A 22,892-nucleotide genomic window follows, 5' to 3' on the forward strand; every position below is an offset into this window, starting at 1 on the left:
CAATTCATTACAAGAGAGTAGAGGGGGGAGAAAACATCATAAGACCCAACTATAATAGCAAAGCTTGCGATACATCAAGATCGTGCCAAATCAAGAAAACGAGAGAGAGAGAGAGATCAAACACATAGCTACTGGTACATACCCTCAGCCCTGAGGGAGAACTACTCCCTCCTCGTCATGGAGAGCACCGGGATGATGAAGATAGCCACCAGAGAGGGATTCCCCCTCCGGCAGGGTGCCGGAACGGGTCTAGATTGGCTTTCGGTGGCTACGGAGGCTTCTGGCGGTGGAACTCCCGATCTATTGTGCTCCCCGAAGTTTTTAGGGTATATGGGTATATATGGGAGGAAGAAGTACGTCAGGGGAGCCACGAGGGGCTCACGAGGGTGGAGGGCGCGCCCCCTGCCTCGTGGCTTCCTCGTTGATCCCCTTACGTGCACTCCAAGTCTTCTGGGTTTCTTCTGGTCCAAAAATAAGTTCCATGAAGTTTCAGGTCAATTGGACTCCGTTTGATTTTCCTTTTCTGCGATACTCTAAAACAAGGAAAAAACAAAAACTGGCACTGGGCTCTAGGTTAATAGGTTAGTCCCAAAAATCATATAAAATAGCATACAAATGCATATAAAACATCCAAGGTTGATAATATAATAGCATGGATCAATCAAAAATTATAGATACGTTGGAGACATATCACCCTCATGCAGGTGGACCCACTCTGAAACCTTCTAGAACCTTTCTGGTACAATACCGAAAAACCCCAAACAATTTTCGGAACCCTGAATATGACTTCCCATATATAAATATACTTCTGGACCATTCTGGAGCTCCTCGTGATGTCCCGGATCCCATTTGAGACTCTGAACTACTTTTGGACTCACCATATGAATATCTCAATACTACCCTAGAGTTACCAAACGTTAAGTGTGCGACCCTACGGGTCCGGGAACATGCAGACATGACGGAGACTCCTCTCCAACCAATATTCAATAGCGGATCTTGATGCCCATATTGGCTCCCACATATTCAACGAAGATCTTTATCGTTTTGTACCACGATGTCGAGGATTCAGTTAATTCCATATACAATTCCCTTTGTCCGATGATATGTTACTTTCCCGAGATTCGATCGTCGGTATCTCCATACCTATTTCATTCTCATTATCGACAAGTCTCTTTACTCATTCTGTATTACAAGATCCCCATGACTAAAATCATTGTTCACATGCTTGCAAGTGTGTTGTGATGTTGTATTACCTAGAGGACCCAGAGATATCTCTGTCACACGGAGTGACAAATCCCAGTCTTGATCCATGTAAGCCAACAAATACCTTCGGAGATACTTGTACAGCACACTCATGATGACCCAGTTACGAAGTGGCGTTTGACAACCCACAAAGTATTCCTCCGGTATTCGGGAGTGGCATGATCTCATGGTCTAAGGAACTGATACTTGACATGAAGAAAGTTGTAGCAAATAACTAAGTGACACATATCCTGATGTCTACTACACAACCTTCTTCTTGTAGATGTTGTTGGGCCTCCAAGTGCGGAGGTTTGTAGGACAGTAGCAAATTTCCCTCAAGTGGATGACCTAAGGTTTATCAATCCGTGGGAGGCGTAGGATGAAGATGGTCTCTCTCAAACAACCCTGCAACCAAATAACAAAGAGTCTCTTGTGTCCCCAACACACCCAATATAATGGTAAATTGTATAGGTGCACTAGTTCGGCGAAAAGATGGTGAAACAAGTGCAATATGGATAGTAGATATAGGTTTTTGTAATCTAAAAATATAAAAACAGCAAGGTAACTAATGATAAAAGTGAGCGAAAACGGTATTGCAATGCTAGGAAACAAGGCCTAGGGTTCATACTTTTGTTGGAGAATGTTGCAGAAAACAAAAAATTTCCTACGGTTTCACCAAGATCCATCTAGGAGTTCATCTAGCAACGAGTGATTGGATTGCATCTACATACCTTTGTAGATCACGCGCGGAAGCGTTCAAAGAATGGGGATGAGGAAGTCGTACTCGACGTGATCCAAATCACCGGAGATCCTAGCGCCGAACGGACGGCACCTCCACGTTCAACACACGTACGGTCAGCATAACGTCTCCTCCTTCTTGATCCAGCAAGGGGGAAGGAGAGGTTGAGGAAGATGGCTCCAGCGGCAGCACGACGGCGTGGTGGTGATGGAGCTGCAGTACTCCGGCAGGGCTTCGCCAAGCTCTATGGAGGAGGAGGAGGTGTTGGAGAGGGAGAGGGAGGCACCAAAGGCAAAGGTAAGAGGTCCTCCATCCCCCCCCCCCACTATATATAGGGGGGCCAAGGGGGGGGCGCCGGCCCTAGGAGATGCAATCTCCTAGGGGGGCGGCGGCCAAGGGGTGGGGGGCTTGCCCCCCAAGCAAGGGGGCGCCCCCCCCCCTTTAGGGTTTCCCCCACCCTAGGCGCATGGGCCCTAGGGGAAGTGGCGCCCCAGCCCACTTTGGGCTGGATCCCTTCCCACTTCAGCCCATGGGGCCCTCCGGGATAGGTGGCCCCACCCGGTGGACCCCCGGGACCCTTCCGGTGGTCCCGGTACAATACCGGTGACCCCGAAACTTGTCCCGATGGCCGAAATAGCACTTCCTATATATAATTCTTTACCTCCGGACCATTCCGGAACTCCTCGTGACGTCCGGGATCTCATCCGGGACTCCGAACAACATTCGGGTTACTGCATATACATATCCCTACAACCCTAGCTTCACCGAACCTTAAGTGTGTAGACCCTACGGGTTCGGGAGACATGTAGACATGACCGAGATCGCTCTCCGGTCAATAACCAACAGCGGGATCTGGATACCCATGTTGGATCCCACATGCTCCTCGATGATCTCATCGGATGAACCATGATGTCGAGGATTCAAGCAACCCCGTATACAATTCCCTTCGTCAATCGGTATGTTACTTGCCCGAGATTCGATCGTCGGTATCCCAATACCTCGTTCAATCTCGTTACCGGCAAGTCACTTTACTCGTACCGTAATGCATGATCCCGTGACCAAACACTTGGTCACTTTGAGCTCATTATGATGATGCATTACCGAGTGGGCCCAGTGATACCTCTCCGTCATACGGAGTGACAAATCCCAGTCTTGATCCGTGTCAACCCAACAGACACTTTCGGAGATACCCGCAGTATACCTTTATAGTCACCCAGTTACGTTGTGACGTTTGGTACACCCAAAGCACTCCTACGGTATCCGGGAGTTACACGATCTCATGGTCTAATGAAAAGATACTTGACATTGGAAAACTCTAGCAAACGAACTATACGATCTTGTGCTATGTTTAGGATTGGGTCTTGTCCATCACATCATTCTCCTAATGATGTGGTCTCGTTATCAATGACATCCAATGTCCATAGTCAGGAAACCATGACTATCTGTTGATCAACGAGCTAGTCAACTAGAGGCTTACTAGGGACATGTTGGTGTCTAAGTATTCACACATGTATTACGATTTCCGGATAACACAATTATAGCATGAATAAAGACAATTATCATGAACAAGGAAATATAATAATAATGCTTTTATTATTGCCTCTAGGGCATATTTCCAACAGTCTCCCACTTGCACTAGAGTCAATAATCTAGTTACATTGTGATGAATCGAACACCCATGGAATTCTGGTGTTGATCATGTTTTGCTCTAGGGAGAGGTTTAGTCAAGGGATCTGCTACATTCAGGTTCTTATGTACTTTACAAATATCTATGTCTCCATCTTGAACATTTTCACGAATGGAGTTGAAGCGACGCTTGATGTGCCTTGTCTTCTTGTGAAACCTGGGCTCCTTGGCAAGTGCAATAGCTCCAGTGTTGTCACAGAAGAGTTTGATTGGCCCCGACGCATTGGGTATGACTCCTAGGTCGGTGATGAACTCCTTCACCCAAATTGCTTCATGCGCTGCCTCCGGGGCTGCCATGTACTCCGCTTCACATGTAGATCCCGCTACGACGCTCTGCTTGCAACTGCACCAGCTTACTGCCCCACCATTCAAAATATACACGTATCCAGTTTGTGACTTAGAGTCATCCAGATCTGTGTCGAAGCTAGCGTCGACGTAACCTTTTACGACGAGCTCTTCGTCACCTCCATAAACAAGAAACATTTCCTTAGTCCTTTTCAGGTACTTCAGGATATTCTTGACCGTTGTCCAGTGTTCCTTACCGGGATTACTTTGGTACCTTCCTACCAAACTTACGGCAAGGTTTACATCAGGTCTGGTACACAGCATGGCATGCATAATAGAACCTATGGCTGAGGCATAGGGGATGACACTCATCTCTTCTATATCTTCTGCCGTGGTCGGACATTGAGCTGAGCTCAATTTCACACCTTGTAACACAGGCAAGAACCCCTTCTTAGACTGATCCATATTGAATTTCTTCAATATCTTATCAAGGTATGTGCTTTGTGAAAGACCTATGAGGCGTCTTGATCTATCTCTATAGATCTTGATGCCTAATATATATGCAGCTTCTCCAAGGTCCTTCATTGAAAAACTCTTATTCAAGTAGGCCTTAATGTTGTCCAAGAGTTCTATATCATTTCCCATCAAAAGTATGTCATCTACATATAATATGAAAATGCTACAGAGCTCCCACTCACTTTCTTGTAAACACAGGCTTCTCCATAAGTCTGCGTAAACCCAAACGCTTTGATCATCTTATCAAAGCGAATGTTCCAACTCCGAGATGCTTGCACTAGCCCATAAATCGAGCGTTGGAGCTTGCACACCTTGTCAGCATACTTAGGATCGACAAAACCTTCCAGCTGCATCATATACAATTCTTCCTTAAGGAAACCATTAAGGAATGTCGTTTTGACGTCCATTTGCCATATTTCATAATCATAGAATGCGGCAATTGCTAACATGATTCGGACGGACTTCAGCTTCGCTACCGGTGAGAAAGTCTCATCGTAGTCAACCCCTTGAACTTGTCGATAACCCTTAGCGACAAGCCGAGCTTTATAGATGGTCACATTACCATCCGCGTCTGTCTTCTTCTTAAAGATCCATTTATTTTCTATGGCTCGAAGCTCAACAGGCAAGTCAGTCAAAGTCCATACTTCGTTTTCATACATGGATCCTATCTCGGATTTCATGGCTTCTAGCCATTTGTCGGAATCCGGGCCCACCATCGCTTCTTCATAGTTCAAAGGATCACCGTTGTCTAACAACATGATTTCCAAGACAGGGTTGCCGAACCAATCTGGTGCGGAACGTGTCCTTGTGGACCTTCGAATTTCAGTAGGAGCTTGATCAGAAGTATGATCATCATCATTAACTTCCTCTCTAGTCGGTGCAGGCACCTCAGGAACATTTTCTTGAGTTGCGCCATTTTCCGGTTCAAGAGGTAATACTTCATCAAGTTCTACTTTCCTCCCACTTACTTCTTTCGAGAGAAACTCTTTCTCTAGAAAGGATCCATTCTTGGCAACAAAGATCTTGCCTTCGAATCTGAGGTAGAAGGTATACCCAATAGTTTCTTTAGGGTATCCTATGAAGACGCATTTTTCCGACTTGGGTTCGAGCTTTTCAGGTTGAAGTTTCTTGACATAAGCATCGCATCCCCAAACTTTTAGGAACGATAGCTTAGGTTTCTTCCCAAACCATAATTCATACGGTGTCGTCTCAACGGATTTCGACGGAGCCCTATTTAAAGTGAATGCGGCAGTCTCTAAAGCATAGCCCCAAAAAGATAGCGGTAAATCAGTAAGAGACATCATAGATCGCACCATATCTAATAGAGTGCGATTACGACGTTCGGACACACCATTACGCTGAGGTGTTCCAGGCGGCGTGAGTTGTGAAACTATTCCACATTTTCTTAAGTGTGTGCCAAACTCGTGACTCAAGTATTCTCCTCCACGATCTGATCACAGGAACTTGATTTTCCTGTCACGTTGATTCTCAACCTCACTCTGAAATTCCTTGAACTTTTCAAAGGTCTCAGGCTTGTGTTTCATTAAGTAGACATACCCATATCTACTCAAGTCATCAGTGAGGGTGAGAACATAACGATAGCCACCGCGAGCCTCAACACTCATTGGACCGCACACATCAGTATGTATGATTTCCAATAAGTTGGTTGCTCGCTCCATTGTTCCTGAGAACGGAGTCTTGGTCATTTTACCCATGAGGCATGGTTCGCACGTGTCAAACGATTCGTAATCAAGAGACTCTAAAAGTCCATCAGCATGGAGCTTCTTCATGCGTTTGACACCTATGTGACCAAGGCGGCAGTGCCACAAGTATGTGGGACTATCATTATCAATCTTACATCTTTTGGTACTCACACTATGAACATGTGTAGCATTACGCTCAAGATTCATTAAGAATAAACCATTCACCATCGGAGCATGACCATAAAACATATCTCTCATATAAATAGAACAACCATTATTCTCAGATTTAAATGAGTAGCCATCTCGAATTAAACGAGATCCTGATACAATGTTCATGCTCAAAGCTGGCACTAAATAACAATTATTAAGGTTTAAAACTAATTCCGAAGGTAAATGTAGAGGTAGCGTGCCGACGGCGATCACATTGACCTTGGAACCATTCCCGACGCGCATCGTCACCTCGTCCTTCGCCAGTCTCCGCTTATTCCGCAGCTCCTGTTTTGAGTTACAAATGTGAGCAACCGCACCGGTATCAAATACCCAGGAGTTACTACGAGTACTGGTAAGGTACACATCAATTATATGTATATCACATATACCTTTCGTGATGCCGGCCTTCTTGTCCGCTAAGTATTTGGGGCAGTTCTGCTTCCAGTGACCACTTCCCTTGCAATAAAAGCACTCAGTCTCGGGCTTGGGTCCATTCTTTGGCTTCTTCCCGGCAGCTTGCTTGCCGGGCGCGGCAACTCCCTTGCCATCCTTCTTGAAGGCTTTCTTACCCTTGCCCTTCTTGAACTTAGTGGTTTTATTCACCATCAACACTTGATGTTCCTTTTTGACTTCTACCTCTGCTGATTTCAGCATTGCAAATACTTCAGGAATGGTCTTTTCCATCCCCTGCATATTGAAGTTCATCACAAAGCTCTTGTAGCTCGGTGGAAGTGACTGAAGGATTCTGTCAATGACCGCGTCATCCGGGAGATTAACTCCCAGCTGAGTCAAGCGGTTATGCAACCCAGTCATAGTGAGTATGTGCTCACTGACAGCTGTTTTCCTCCATCTTACAGCTGAAGAACTTGTCGGAGACTTGATATCTCTCGACCCGGGCATGAGCTTGGAAAACCATTTTTAGCTCTTCGAACATCTCATATGCTCCGTGTCTCTCAAAACGCTTTTGGAGCCCTGGCTCTAAGCTGTAAAGCATGCCGCATTGAACGAGGGAGTAGTCATCGGTACGTGCCTGCCAAGCGTTCATAACGTCTTGTTCTGCAGGGAGAACAGGTGCGTCACCTAGCGGTGCTTGTAGGACATAATATTTATTGGCAGCTATGAGGATGATCTTCAGGTTCCGGACCCAGTCCGTGTAGTTGCTGCCATCATCTTTCAGCTTGGTTTTCTCTAGGAACGCGTTGAAGTTGAGGACTACGTTGGCCATTTGATCTACAAGACATATTGTAAAAAATTTAGACTAAGTTCATGATAATTAAGTTCATCTAATCAAATTATTAAATGAACTCCCACTTAGATAGACATCCCTCCAGTAATCTAAGTATAACATGATCCGAGTTAACTAGGCCGTGTCCAATCATCACGTGAGACGGACTAGTCAACATCGGTGAACATCTTCATGTTGATCGCATCTTCTATACGACTCATGCTCGACCTTTCGGTCTTCTGTGTTCTCAGGCCATGTCTGTACATGCTAGGCTCATCAAGTCAACCTAAGTGTTTGCATGTGTAAATCTGTCTTACACCCATTGTATGTGAACGTTGGAATCTAACACCCGATCATCACGTGGTGCTTTGAAACAACGAACTGTCGCAACGGTGCACAGTTAGGGGGAACACTTTCTTGAAATTATTATGAGGGATCATCTTATTTACTACCGTCGTTCTAAGTAAACAAGATGCAGAAACATGATAAACATCACATGCAATCAAATAATAATAGTGACATGATATAGCCAATATCACATAGCTCCTTTGATCTCCATCTTGGGGCTCCATGATCATCTTGTCACCGGCATGACACCATGATCTCCATCATCATGATCTCCATCATCGTGTCTCCATGAAGTTGCTCGCCAACTATTACTTCTACTACTACGGCTAACGCGTTTAGCAATAAAGTAAAGTAATTTACATGGCGTTTCTTAATGACACGCAGGTCATACAAAAAATAAAGACAACTCCTATGGCTCCTGCCGGTTGTCATACTCATCGACATGCAAGTCGTGATTCCTATTACAACAGCATGAACATCTCATACATCACATATATATCATTCATCATTCATCACAACTTTGGCCATATCACATCACAGAACACTTGCTGCAAAAACAAGTTAGACGTCCTCTAATTGTTGTTGCAAGTTTTACGTGGCTGCAATAGGGTTCTAGAAAGAACGTTTTCTTACCTACGTGAAAGCCACAACGTGATTTTTCAACTTCTATTTACCCTTCATAAGGACCCTTTTCATCGAATCCGCTCCAACTAAAGTGGGAGAGACAGACACCCGCCAGCCACCTTATGCAACTTGTGCATGTTAGTCGGTGGAACCGGTCTCACGTAAGCGTACGTGTAAGGTTGGTCCGGGCCGCTTCATCCCACAATACCGCTGAAGCAAGATAAGACTAGTAGCGGCAAGAAAGTTGACAACATCTACGCCCACAACAAATTGTGTTCTACTCGTGCAAAGAGAACTACGCATAGACCTAGCTCATGATGCCACTGTTGGAGAACGTTGCAGAAAACAAAAATTTTCCTACGGTTTCACCAAGATCCATCTAGGAGTTCATCTAGCAACGAGTGATTGGATTGCATCTACATACCTTTGTAGATCACGCGCGGAAGCGTTCAAAGAACGGGGATGAGGAAGTCGTACTCGACGTGATCCAAATCACCGGAGATCCTAGCGCCAAACGGACGGCACCTCCGCGTTCAACACACGTACGGTCAGTGTAACGTCTCCTCCTTCTTGATCCAGCAAGGGGGAAGGAGAGGTTGAGGAAGATGGCTCCAGCAGCACGACGGCGTGGTGGTGATGGAGCTGCAGTACTCCGGCAGGGCTTCGCCAAGCTCTATGGAGGAGGAGGAGGAGGTGTTGGAGAGGGAGAGGGAGGCACCAAAGGCAAAGGTAAGAGGTCCTCCATCCCCCCCACTATATATAGGGGGCCAAGGGGGGGCGCCGGCCCTAGGAGATGCAATCTCCTAGGGGGGCGGCGGCCAAGGGGTGGGGGGCTTGCCCCCCAAGCAAGGGGGCGCCCCCCCTTTAGGGTTTCCCCCACCCTAGGCGCATGGGCCCTAGGGGAAGTGGCGCCCCAGCCCACTTTGGGCTGGATCCCTTCCCACTTCAGCCCATGGGGCCATCCGGGATAGGTGGCCCCACCCGGTGGACCCCCGGGACCCTTCCGGTGGTCCCGGTACAATACTTGTGACCCCGAAACTTGTCCCGATGGCCGAAATAGCACTTCCTATATATAATTCTTTACCTCCGGACCATTCTGGAACTCCTCGTGACGTCCGGGATCTCATCCGGGACTCCGAACAACATTCGGGTTACTGCATATACATATCCCTACAACCCTAGCGTCACCGAACCTTAAGTGTGTAGACCCTACGGGTTCGGGAGACATGTAGACATGACCGAGATCGCTCTCTGGTCAATAACCAACAGCGGGGTCTGGATACCCATGTTGGCTCCCACATGCTCCTCGATGATATCATCGGATGAACCACAATGTCGAGGATTCAAGCAACCCCGTATACAATTCCCTTCGTCAATCGGTATGTTACTTGCCCGAGATTCGATCGTCGGTATCCCAATACCTCGTTCAATCTCGTTACCGGCAAGTCACTTTACTCATACCGTAATGCATGATCCCGTGACCAAACACTTGGTCACTTTGAGCTCATTATGATGATGCATTACCGAGTGGGCCCAGTGATACCTCTCCGTCATACGGAGTGACAAATCCCAGTCTTGATCCGTGTCAACCCAACAGACACTTTCGGAGATACCCGCAGTATACCTTTATAGTCACCCAGTTACGTTGTGACGTTTGGTACACCCAAAGCACTCCTACGGTATCCGGGAGTTACACGATCTCATGGTCTAATGAAAAGATACTTGACATTGGAAAACTCTAGCAAACGAACTATACGATCTTGTGCTATGTTTAGGATTGGGTCTTGTCCATCACATCATTCTCCTAATGATGTGGTCTCGTTATCAATGACATCCAATGTCCATAGTCAGGAAACCATGACTATCTGTTGATCAACGAGCTAGTCAACTAGAGGCTTACTAGGGACATGTTGGTGTCTAAGTATTCACACATGTATTACGATTTCCGGATAACACAATTATAGCATGAATAAAGACAATTATCATGAACAAGGAAATATAATAATAATGCTTTTATTATTGCCTCTAGGGCATATTTCCAACAACTTTCACTAGTGCAAGTTCTCTCAACAATAATAACATAATTGGATCATATTACTATCCCTCAACATGCAACAAAGAGTCAGTACAAAGTCACTAATAGTGGAGAACAAACAAAGAGACTATTGTAGGGTACGAAACCACCTCAAAGTTATTCTTTCCGATCAATCCATTGGGTTATTCCTATAAGTGTCACAAACATCCCTAGAGTTCGTAGTAAAATAACACCTTAAGACACACATCAACCAAAACCCTAATGTCACCTAGATACTCCAATGCCACCTCAAGTATCTGTGGGTATGATTTTACGATATGCATCACACAATCTCAAATTCATCTATTCAACCAACACAAAGAACTTCAAAGAGTGCCCCAAAGTTTCTACTGGAGAGTCGAGACAAAAACGTGTGCCAACCCCTATGCATAGATTCCCAAGGTCACGAAACCCGCAAGTTGATCACCTAAACATACATCAAGTGAGTCAATAGAATACCCCATTGTCACCACGGGTATCCCACGCAAGACATACATCAAGTGTTATCAAATCCTTAAAGACTCAATCCGATAAGATAACTTCAAAGGGAAAACTCAATCCATTACAAGAGAGTAGAGAGGGAGAAACATCATAAGATCCAACTATAATAGCAAAGCTCGCGATATATCAAGATCGTGCCGAATCAAGAACACGAGAGAGAGAGAGAGATCAAACACATAGCTACTCGTACATACCCTCAGCCCCGAGGCTGAACTACTCCCTCCTCGTCATGGAGAGCACCGAGATGATGAAGATGGCCACCGGAGAGGGATTCCCCCCTCCGGCAGGGTGTCGGAACGGGTCTAGATTGGTTTTTGGTGCTACAGAGGCTTGCGGCAGCGGAACTCCCGATTTAGGTTTCTTTCTGGAAGTTTGGGTATATATAAGAGGTGTTGGAGTCGGGAACAAGTCAGGAGGGTCCCCGAGGCGGCCACGAGATAGGGGGGCGCCCAGGGGGTAGGGCGCGCCCCCCACCCTCGTGGTGGCCTCAGGACTCCTCTGGTCCATCTCCGGTACTCCGTGGGCTTCTTCTGGTCCAAAAACAATCTCCATGAATTTTCAGGTCAATTAGACTCTATTTGATTTTCCTTTTCTGCGATACTCAAAAACAAGGAAAAACAGAAACTAGCACTGGGCTCTAGGTTAATAGGTTAGTCCCAAAAATCATATAAAATAGCATATAAAGGCCCATTAAACATCTAAAACAGATAATATAATAGCATGGAACAATCAAAAATTATAGATACGTTGGAGACGTATCATATCCACACATGTATTTAAGTTTCCAATCAATACAATTCTAGCATGGATAATAAACATTTATAATGAACGGAAAATATGATAATAGCATATTTATTATTGTGTCTAGGGCATATTTACAACAACCACGGCCCGAGAGCTGGAGGCACCGCTGAAACTGCTGCCTCTGGGGTAGTGGAGGATGCAACCACACGCCTTGGCGATCGAGGGCAGCACCTCCTCCTTTATCAGGTGGCGGTGGTGCTGTGGTGGCGAGTAGGTCCTGTCGATCGGCGTGTACCAGCTATGCGGTGGGGGCAACGACAGCTCATCCTTCACGTGGCGGAGGCGCTGGGGGAACGCCGGTTCCTGCTTCATGCAGCCACCGATGTGAAGGCCGCGGTGGCGCGGCGAGGAGTTGGCTCATCCTTCACATGCTGGAGTGGGGATGCCAGCTCCCACTTAATGCGGACCCGTGGTGGGGACGGTGGCTCCACCTTTACGTGCGCCTACGATGGTGGTCTCGGGCCCATCTGATGGAGGAATTCTTCGTTCGTCAGCGCCGGCTTCCTCTACAGTCAACGCATCCACGACGCGACATTGTCCACGACGCTCCCACTACAACTGCGGAGGGATGTCAGCCTGTTGGTTGCTATTCTCTCCAGTCTGGCCGCCTGCGACGCTCCTGTTGTCCGCGACGCTACTGCTACGACTAGGGGGGTGTTAGAGATATATTTGGGTTACATGTATTTAGTAGTCTAGGATTTGTAATCCGTCTCCTACTTTATCTCCTGGAGAGGCTTCTTTCCCTCCAAGTCTTGTACTCAATATATACTCGCCCTCGAGGCTCAATAATACATCCATCAATTACACCAATCCCTCTCTATCCCTTCTAACATCCATGTTGGATGGCTTCTGCGGTAAAGACACTGTGTTTCGAACGTATGCGGGCAGTTTGGGGGTCGTCATTGGAGATGCCCTAACTTGTCACAAAAATTGCGGTCAATGTCAATGCCTATGGTTGGAGAAACGTATAAAACCTTTCTTTTGGTCCTAGCAACCACTCAACCCGGAAGGGTATGCATTTCTTATAGAAAGTCATCTGTTGGATCTTACTTTCCCTTGCTGAAGGATATTGTTGCTATTTGTACTAAGAAAGCATTTCAAGATCAGTCTTGCTAAGTCTCAATCGACTAAGATTTAACGAAGTCTTAGTCGACAGTATATCCGTGAGATTTTACATTGAGATTCGTGTAAAAAAATTCTTTTTAGTTTTTTCTTTTTTTCTCTTACATGTTTGTCACTTGACTGAGACTTGGTTAAATCTCGGTCGACTGAGACGTAGCTACACCCTTTGAAGATAGTTGTGCCTCACCATTGAAGAAAACTAAATTCCAAGCTTTATACACGTTATGACCCAGCCTTTTCATGTCAAATTGGGTATATGTTATTTTCTTTCATACTGGGACAAAACCTTTGCCTGTCACCCACCGTTCCTCCTCTAAAGAGTTGCCAACACTCGGCTATAAAGAGTTGTCATGTCATATAGAGTCAACCTAATAGCCGGCATGTACACTAGTAAACTTTAAATATGTACTCCCTCCATTTCTTTTTAGTCTGCATATAACTTCTGTCTAAAATCAAACTATCTCTAGTTTTACCAAACTTTTTTTGACCAGAAAACAGTAGGAGAGACTCCTACTGCCAATTTGTATGAATATACCAGTAGCAGTTTACATATGTACAAGGGTGTGAGAGACCCCTCCACTTTCGGGGGGTGGGACAAAAAAGGGGAGTAAACTAGCAAAAGAAGTAGAGGAAGTAGAAAAGAAAAAAGATTGCCTCAGAACCTAAGTGTTGTGAGGCAGGCTATGTTACACTTGCCACAAAGGCGGCGATGATGTCTATGTGTTTCTCTGAGGCTCTGTGTTTCAGATTAGAGAAGTCCCTTTTGAATCGCCTCTTCCACGAATCTATCGATGGTGGTATGTGCCTGAAGTAATTATTGTTCCTTTCTTTCCAAAGGCTCCAGGCTGCCACCAGGAATAATTCCATGAACATCCCTCTTTGCCAATTATTCTTGGCAGTCTCTAACAGCTGCAGTCTGTGATTTCGATCGGTCCATTGAATCTCTAGGGTATCCCAACATGCCTTGCTGAAGCTGCAGTGGAAAAAGAGATGTTCCACTGTCTCTTCAATGTGTGTTTCACAAAGCAAGCAGTCCAGATCAGACCCAATATTGTAGTGTCTCCTCTTTAGCGTGTTATGGGTATTAAGTCTATCCGAGAGAAGTAGACAGCCGAAAACTTTGATTTTCGGGGTGCAAATGCATTTCCAAATCCATTTAAAAGCATCATGCACAGGAACATCCTTGAAGAAGAATTTGTAATGGTCCTTGGACTTGAATTCCTGGGCTCCCCATATATAGGTCCATTGATCTTGAGTGCTAGAGGATAACCCGGTGTCAGCAAGTTGTGTCTGGAGTTGCCTAAGCTCATGTAGCGCTTGTGGCGAAAGAGGGAGGCGGAAAGCAGTATTGAGTGATTGTATGGACAAGAAATCCTTGACGGAGATATCCTCATGGAGTGAGAAAGAGTATGCCCTAGGGTAGGCATCAGCCAAGATGTTGTCTTGCCATGAATTTTTCCAGAATAAGATTGTCTTTCCATTTTGCACTTGAATCATGGTCACACCTCTGAAAGTGGGGCTGAGATGCATGATGTCACGCCACCAAAAGTATCCACACGGATCAACAGCGTGTGGAATGCGGTCTATATAATATGTGTCCCACAGCAGTTGGACCCAGAGGATATCATGCTTGTTGTAGAATTTGTGTAGAAACTTGAGGAGTAGTGCATCATTTTGGACCTGGAGGTTGATGACACCTAGCCCACCACTTTGTTTCGGTCGGCAGACCAAATCCCAAGCTAAGAATTTGATTTCTCTCCCTGGTCAGTTTTCTTAATCCAAAGGCACTGTCGACGGATTTTGTCAAGCTGCTCAAGCATTTTGGGAGGAAGCTTCAGTGTGCCCATGGTATATATTATCAAGGAGGTGATGAGGGAATTTAGCCGGGATAGTTTCCCAGCTTGTGACATCATGGACATGGAGGCAGGTATACTTTCTTTCAGCACGACAGACTAGGGTCATAAGATCTTGCACTGTTGGACGAGTCGTTCCCAATGGCAGCCCAAGGTAAGTGAAGGGCATGGAGACCACAACACATCCAAAGATTGTTGCAATGTTCTGTCCTAAATCCGTGGTAGTGTTGATAGGGATTAGAGTTGATTTGTGAAAGTTAATCCATAGGCCAATAGAGGTGGCGTAGTCAGTGAGGATACTCTTCATTCCGGTTGCTTGGATTGGGCAAGCGGGCATGATAATGATTGTGTCGTCAGCGTATTGTATGACAGGATAGTCCATACTTCGTTCGGTGGGGAACGGCATGGTCAAAAGGCCTTTGGAGTATGCGTCACTAATTGCAGCTTGTAGCAGTTCAGCCGCGAGAACAAAGATTAGGGGTGATAATGGGTCGCCTTGCCATACTCCACACCGACATTGAAATTGTCTCCCCGGAACTCCGTTTAGCATGACAGAGGATTTCCCCGACGAGAAGATGCATTTAATCCGGTCAATCCATTTTGAATTAAAGCCCATATGTTGCATGATTTCAATCATCGCCGGGTGCTCGATTGTGTCAAAGGCCTTGGCGAAATCAAGTTTGAGAAGGACGATCGGTTGTTTGGAAGATTGGCACTGGTGAATGAATTCAAACGCCCAAGCAAGGCAGACTTGCATGGATCTCCCTTTTAGAAATCTGTATTAATTTTTGTGCATGATCTTAAGGATAACTTTTTTCAGCCGATTAGCCAGAATTTTCATGATCACTGTCAGACAACAGTTAAGCAATGTGACTGGGCGATAGTCATTGACTATTTCTGGAGAGTTATTCTTTGGAATAAGAGTGATGTATTCATAGTTAAGACTCTCAAGATTCAGATTACCTTGATGGAATTCATTGCAGAGCTGATAAAAATTTGTTTTAATAATTGGCCAACAAGCTTTTAAGAATGCTCCATTGAATCCATCTAGTCCAGGGGCTCTATCCGGAGGCATCTCTTTAATGACTGCATCAATCTCAGCTGTTGTAAAAGGGGTCGTAAGATGTTTAGATTCATTATAGAAAAAACTTATAGAAAAAAGTATCAGCATTTACGATGCCAAAGGAATATCTTTAGATTCATTATGGAATGTAGTTTCATATTATGTATATTTGATATTGTAGATGTTGATATTTTTTAATACAAATTTGGTCAAAGTTTGTAAAAAGTTTGACTCGAGACAAATCTTATATACAGAGTAAAAGGAACGGATGGGGTACTACTTTGTAAAGAGTTGGCTGACCTTACAATCTTACAAAGTGTTTTGGGGCTCGTGTTGCAGCTGGCTACTACTCCCTCCGTTCCAAAATAAATGACCCAACTTTATACTAACTTAGTACAAAGTTGGGTCATCTATTTTGGAATGGAGGGAGTAGTAACTTACAGCCTGTTTCTCTTCTATCTGCTCTCATTTCTCCTCCAGCCAAGCAAAGGCATAGTAATATTTTAGTCACTATAGTCTGCTTATGTCATCTTATTGTACTTTGTCTCAAAAGCATATAGTGCATGGAGAAGTAGGCAAGCAAGTGGTGTTTTTCTTTCTTTCTAGAACAGCAACGAGAGCACCAATTATTGGTCAATCAGCAAGCAACAAGCAGCATGGAAGGCGGCATGCTTGCGTGTCGAGATAAATAAGTTAGTGGGGATGACTCTCTTAGGTACCTATGATTTGTAAGGATTGCTTTGCACTCTATGTTTTTTCATCCACTCAAACATCTTGCTACGATTCCATTGTTTTCATATGGCATGAAACACTATTTGATCCAAATTCCTATGGTTTACTAATCCTAGAGGGCCCAAGAGGATATGTCACTCCAATCCTCTTGTATTTCCCCTATTTATGTATTTTGAGAATCCAATTAATCTACAAAATCCTTAGTTGTTGGGAACCATGACCCCATGGGTATTTTCACTGTTAAGACTACTCTCCAACTCTTCATGATCTTGAGTGGATACAAGACTTCAACAACGACAGATATGGGTTTTTTTTTGCTCAATTAACAATGGCATACACGGTTGTGTGTCGAAAATACTTTAGTCAATAGTTTGTGATGAGAATTGCGGTCAACTTGGCCCCGCAGCCACTCAAGAGGGAAGGGTATGCATTTCTTAGAGGAAACCATTTGCTGGATCTTACTTTGCTTTGCTTAAGAATACTGTTGCTATCAGTGCTTAGGAAACAGGCATTTGAAGATTGTTGAGTCTCACCATCGAAGAAAAATAAAATCAAAGCTTTATGCACGCAATGACCCAAATTGTATACATATTTTCTTTCCTAGTGGAACAAAACCTTTGCTTGACACCCACCGTTCCTCCTAAGGCTAGTTATAGTGGGAGTAAATTAGCTAGTAACATAGCGCACTCCAAGAAATTTTTGCTTATGTGGTAAGTATTTAATGTGAGGTAGTAACATAATATGTTACTATAACATAGCGCTTCTCAATATAAGATGAGTCTACAAGCTAATAAATGAAGCCATCCATGACACTACTATTATGTTACTTTGCATTATAAACACTAGTCTAAGTTACTCCCCACTATGACCAACCTAATGAAAACCATGTTCTTTTTCTTTTTTTCTCTTCTTTCTAGAACAGCATAGAGAGCACCAATTATTGGTCAACCAGCAACCAGCCATTCATTGAATTCCAGCCTCTGACCAGATGCTAGAATTTCAGTGTGGGCGCTGAATCCAAGAGACAAGAGTTAAGTCCATGCACATGCGCCGATCACAATGTCAGCCCAAGCATTCAAGGAAGGCCGGTACTGCTCCTACAGCAGATAAGGATGGCAAGTGGCAGTCTCTGCTGATGAAATCAATTGTTGAGCAGGGTGGTAGCTGAGCTCTAAAGATAGTAGGACTATCTATCTATCAGTTGGGAGGTCAACACAAGACAGCAATGGATTGATTACTCTGACCAAATAAACGGACGCCTCACTGATCTTGGCCATGGAAGTCTCTTCCAGAGATCGCCAAAGTCCAACTTAGAACCGGTCACCCGTGCAGATGCAGTGATACACGCGCATGTAGCCGCAATTGCAAGGTGTGGACAGCGAAGAAGACGCACGCACGCACGGACGGACGAGCGCAGAAGGTCAATGAAACGCGACCAATTGGTCTCATATACTCGGTTATTAATAATTGATGAACAAATCCTCTTTTACATGGCCGACTCATCGTCCGTGACTCAGCTAGCTGGACGCAACGTGCCAAGCACCCACCAGATGACCAGAACCTGATCCGACCCAGCGTTTGATTGATATTGTACAGTCGCAGCTGGGGAAGAAAGACGACTGGATGGAGTTGGGACTGGGAGTAGCCGCGCGCACGACACGACACGAACGAACTGCTAAGGGCCTGCAATGCAACCCAAAAACACCTCTCTCTCTCTCTCTGTATATACGGTTCCTCTCTCTAGCCTACTACTAGTATGTTTATTATTGTGTATTTACACGCAAGATCTCCAGATCCTGCCCTCCAGGGAGATGACGATGACCGACACGTCGTCGTGGTACCGCCGGCGGTCGCCCTGCGGGATCTCGATCAGCTCATGAAAGTCCATTCCTGAAACAACAGCAAGCAATGTGAGAAAGGTGGTCCATTGACTGAATGAAGCTCAAAAGCTCAGCTCCATCATCTTTCTAGAAGTTCATTCAAAAGCTACTGCAATGTTCGTACCTGCTTTGTTCGCTGCTCGGAAGAGGACCTCCTCGACGAGGTGCTGGGCGGGGTCGCCCTCGGGCGTCGTCGCGATGAACATCTCCACCTGCGCCACCGCCTCCTCGTTGGTGAAGTACTGGTAGAGCCCGTCCGAGGACAGGATGAGGAACCTGTCCCTCGTGCTCAGCCTGTGGTGGAAAAGGGAAGGGTTGCACGTGATGTAGGGCGACGACCCGACGTAGTCGATCCGGAACATCTCCAGCAGCGCGTCGTTCCATTTCGGCTGTCAAAAAAGCAGCAGCAACCACTCTTGTCAGCACAGCACAAAGGATGATGAAATTTTCATCTGGTCCAAAGTTGACACACACATGCAAACATTTCCAGCTACAAATAATCATCTTGCAAAATGGACAGTTTACGCAGTTCGATAACGAATGCCAGACTCCCGTGCGAGTGAGTGGAGTGCGCACCAAAACAAAACAGGATTCATGTTTGCCTAACTCTCAGAATTGTTCTCTTGCTGAAAGAATAATGTCAGATTGTTCACTTCAGGTCCAAGAAAGGGACTCCCCTCCCCTCCTCCTGGCCACCAGCAAGATCGAGTGATCGAGCTGACAATAGAGAATAATTTCTACTACAGAATCCGACAACACTTTCACATGGCAGGAGCCGATTTTTTCTTCCAAAGAGAAGAAAAACAACGTGCCTTCCTTGGAAGCCACTCAAGTCGCCGCTGGCTTTCCGGCCACATTTCAGCACTGCACTGCACACACAAAGTTCACCATTCCTTGCACTTGGACACAAGTAAAAGGAAGAAAACCTCGTTTTCTCTCTGGGAGAGCAGTGGCTTCTCCTACAATTGTTGGACCTGGCTGGGTGTACACGCGGTGACCAGGGAACTGAGCTTTGAAAAATTCCTCCGGCCAAAGTTAGTCTAGGGTGTCCATGTCAACAAGGTCAGTTCAACCAGGATGGTCCTATTTCCCGTCCAAAAGAGGTATGAATTGACAGGGGATTCATTTTTATTTTTTCAAACCTTGGACCGCCTGCTCCAGATTTTTGCTTCCACTTTTTTCGGACCTTTGCTTAACCATGACTTTAAGTTATGTGTTGACCAAAAGTGTCGGCAAAATATTTTGCTGATCAGTTTTTGTGCTTTCTCAACGTTTCAGATGTCAGTTTCAAGTAAGAGATTTCCTTGAATTACTTAGGACACATGAGACATGACTAGTTGTGTCATCCAGCAATCACACGCTACTTCCAGAAAAATCCACGTCGTGCAACAGTAGTTTGCTCATCAACAGGTTGCAAACTTAACCAATTGCAGAGCATAATCATGATAACTCAAGGAATGCAAACTTTTTATGCCAGAAACTGACATGATCGAGCATGAGTTAACCTGTTTCAAGAAACCGGCGCCGAACGCTCTGGTCACCTTGAGCGAGCCCTTCACGCGGTCCTTGGAGATCGCCGACGGATCATCGGGGTGCTCATTTCGAATTCTGCGAACCTCCTGCATTGATCGGCACAGATAAACCATCATCAGACAAAGAACAGACACTCAATTGTCAAGCTCGAATCATGTTGGTGTGAGCCAGTTAAATCACCTCCGGCATGGAAGTGCTATGATCCGAGGTGAGCTGCACGGCGGACAGGCACGGCGACAGGCCGTCGAAGGAGCCCTCGCTGATGTGCTCGAGGTCGACGCTGTCCATTGTCGCCAAGACAGCCCGGCTGTCGCCCACGCCCATAACGTACATGTCCTCCCCTTTCATGAGCATCGAGAGGACGCAGGAGCCCATGAGCGCCAGCTCTGGGAACTCGCCGACCATCTTGTCGGCGATGCCCAGGTACGCGTCCTCCGTCTTGCGGAGCGCGCGCGCCAGCGCCTTGAGCACGGCGATGTGGTCATTCTCGCCGTTGCTCCGGGGAGGAGGCTGCGTTGCCGGTTTGAGGCTGGAGCAGTCGCGCTCCCACTCGCACCTCCACTGCCGTTGGTCGTTGTCGTCGACGCTGCCGCTGCCGCTGCGCGGTGGCCTGGAGCGGCGCGCGCGGCGCCGGCGGGTGCACTGGTCCTGGTGGTCCGGGGCCGTGGTGCTGGGCGCTGAGCCTGGCTGGTCCTCTTGGGACTGCTCCCAGAGCAGGCCGCGGAGCTCGCGGTGCACGGCGGCGTAGAGGTTGGAGACGAGGAAGTCGGTGGCGTCGGGGCCGTTGAAGCCGTCGTAGATGCCGACGAACACCCAGCCGCGCTCCTCCGACACGACGACGTGGACGCGGTCCTCGCCGGCCTTCCCCTGCGCCCACTGCAGGCCATTGGAGTCCCCGCCACAGGCCGCGACGGCCGCCGCGGCGTCGGGCGAGCCGAGATCCGGGTGGCCCTGAAACCGGTCGGTGCGGGCGAGCAGCGCGCGCGTGAAGTCGCGGATGCGGCGGCCGCCATGCGAGAGGCTCCGTCGCAGCGCGGGAACAGCGCCCCCGCCACCGGCGATCCGCCCGGAGGCGACGGCGCCGGGGAGCGGGCCGGAGAGGAGCGCGGCGTCGAGGGGCCCGGAGAGGAACCCGCGCTCGATGGGCCCGGAGAGGAAGCCGCCGGAGAAGGGCGCGGAGGAGATGGGGCCGGAGGGGAAGCGGGGGACCGGCTGCAGCGGGACGGCGGCGAAGGACTCGGAGCTCTCGAAGCCGGAGGAGGCGGTGGAGTCGTCGGGCAGCAGGAGGAGCGCGGAGGTGGAGAGCGGCGTGGAGACGTTGGCGGAGAGCGCGGCCCCCGAGATGGCGCGGAAGGTGGTGGCCTCCTCGGCGGCCGCCTTGGCGTCGGGCACGAGCAGGTCGCCGTCGTCGGCCGCGGGGTAGTAGCAGTGGACCGGGGGCAGCTTGTCGGGGCGCACGTAGCAGAAGGAGTGGCCCAGCCCCTCGTCGTAGGCCGGGTCGGAGGGCAGCGCGGCCGGCGCGACGTGGCGGCGCCGGCTCTTGGCGCCGCCGACCGCCCCCACGCCGCCGCCGGCGCAGCAGAAGCAGGCGATGGAGTTGCCCATGGATGGAGGTGGGAGAGGAGGGATGCAGGCGGCGGAGGAGAGGCGGGGCGGGGGATTATAATGCGGGGAGCATCGGCGGGGGGGAGAGTTGACTTGGGGAGTTGGAGCAGGGAGTGGGTGTGGGGTTGAAATGCCGGAATATTTTAAGAGGAGGCCGTCGGGGGGCGGGGCGCGCGGGTGGTGGCTTGGCTTCCGTTCCGTTCCGTCCCACCTCGCTCCCCTGCCTAGCCGTTGACTCCTGTGGGCGTGGTGTGTGGCGCTGCTCCGGGTGAGTGCGGAAACCTGGCGAATGACGCAGCATGCAGGAAAGATGAAATCCAACGGCCGACCCTCTCTGCGCCCCGCGCCCGTGTGGCCCGGCCCTGCTGCTGGTGCGCGTGACGGCAGGGGACGACGCACGCACGCAGTTTCGGTGGCCGGCCGGAGCTGGGGTGGTTGGTGGGTGGCCGGTACCCCCTCCCTTGCTCCCTCTCGGATCCGTAACAATCGTCGTGGTTTTAGTTCAAAATCCTAAATAAAACTGCGCATGTCCAAAAACTTATTTTGGAATCTGGCTTCTTTCATTTGCGTCTAACCATCAGAAGTATAACTTGCGCGTGAAGGCGTCTTAAGAGAGAAGACGTGTTAGACTATGGCCGACAACGTGGCACCCGCTTGTCGCGCCCATATCTTTGATATCGAAGATCACCCGTCTAAGCATCATGATGCGATAGCTCGGGAGGGCTTTACACAAGGCATTTCATTCTAGGAAGTCAAGGGGAAATCTCATGGGGATGATGGGCGGAGAAGGTCAACCCGTCACGAACAAGCACGCCCATGAAAACCAGCGGGGCTCCCTTGGTGGCTACAAAAGGGAATTGAGGGGTTCTGTCCAAGGGACAGTGGAAAAATGGAACACATGAGGATATCACTGCACCTATTGTAAAGCATACAAAAGGCATTTTCTCTTTCAATGGACAAGCAATAGGGTATTACACCCACTTCGATGGCCCGAACTTGGTAAACTGCCACGATGTCGCTCGTGAAGTGATTGAAGTGTTTTAACCACTGGCCAAATAATCTAAGAGCTCGGACATAACTCCGATATCGATGATCGCCCATCGACAATCTATGAAGAATGCCTCGGACCCCAGATTTGTAAAGCATA

At 47.6% G+C, this 22,892-nt stretch overlaps 1 protein-coding gene across 1 annotated transcript; it reads right to left on the reverse strand.

The window, feature by feature from the left end:
• Window positions 1-18,148: 18,148 nt before the first annotated feature.
• On the reverse strand, window positions 18,149-21,856 carry LOC125511172 (protein phosphatase 2C 35). Its single transcript, XM_048676473.2, has 4 exons — window positions 20,321-21,856; window positions 20,113-20,226; window positions 18,732-18,996; window positions 18,149-18,617 (listed from the first exon to the last, which is right to left on the reverse strand). Exons 1-4 carry the CDS (start codon window positions 21,743-21,745, stop codon window positions 18,502-18,504), a joined length of 1,920 nt encoding a protein of 639 aa, XP_048532430.1. The 5' UTR covers window positions 21,746-21,856; the 3' UTR covers window positions 18,149-18,501.
• Window positions 21,857-22,892: the final 1,036 nt, after the last annotated feature.

This window comes from Triticum urartu, chromosome 5A (assembly GCF_056163025.1).
Source record: "Triticum urartu cultivar PI428250 chromosome 5A, HENAU_Tu73, whole genome shotgun sequence".
NCBI lineage: Eukaryota > Viridiplantae > Streptophyta > Magnoliopsida > Poales > Poaceae > Triticum > Triticum urartu.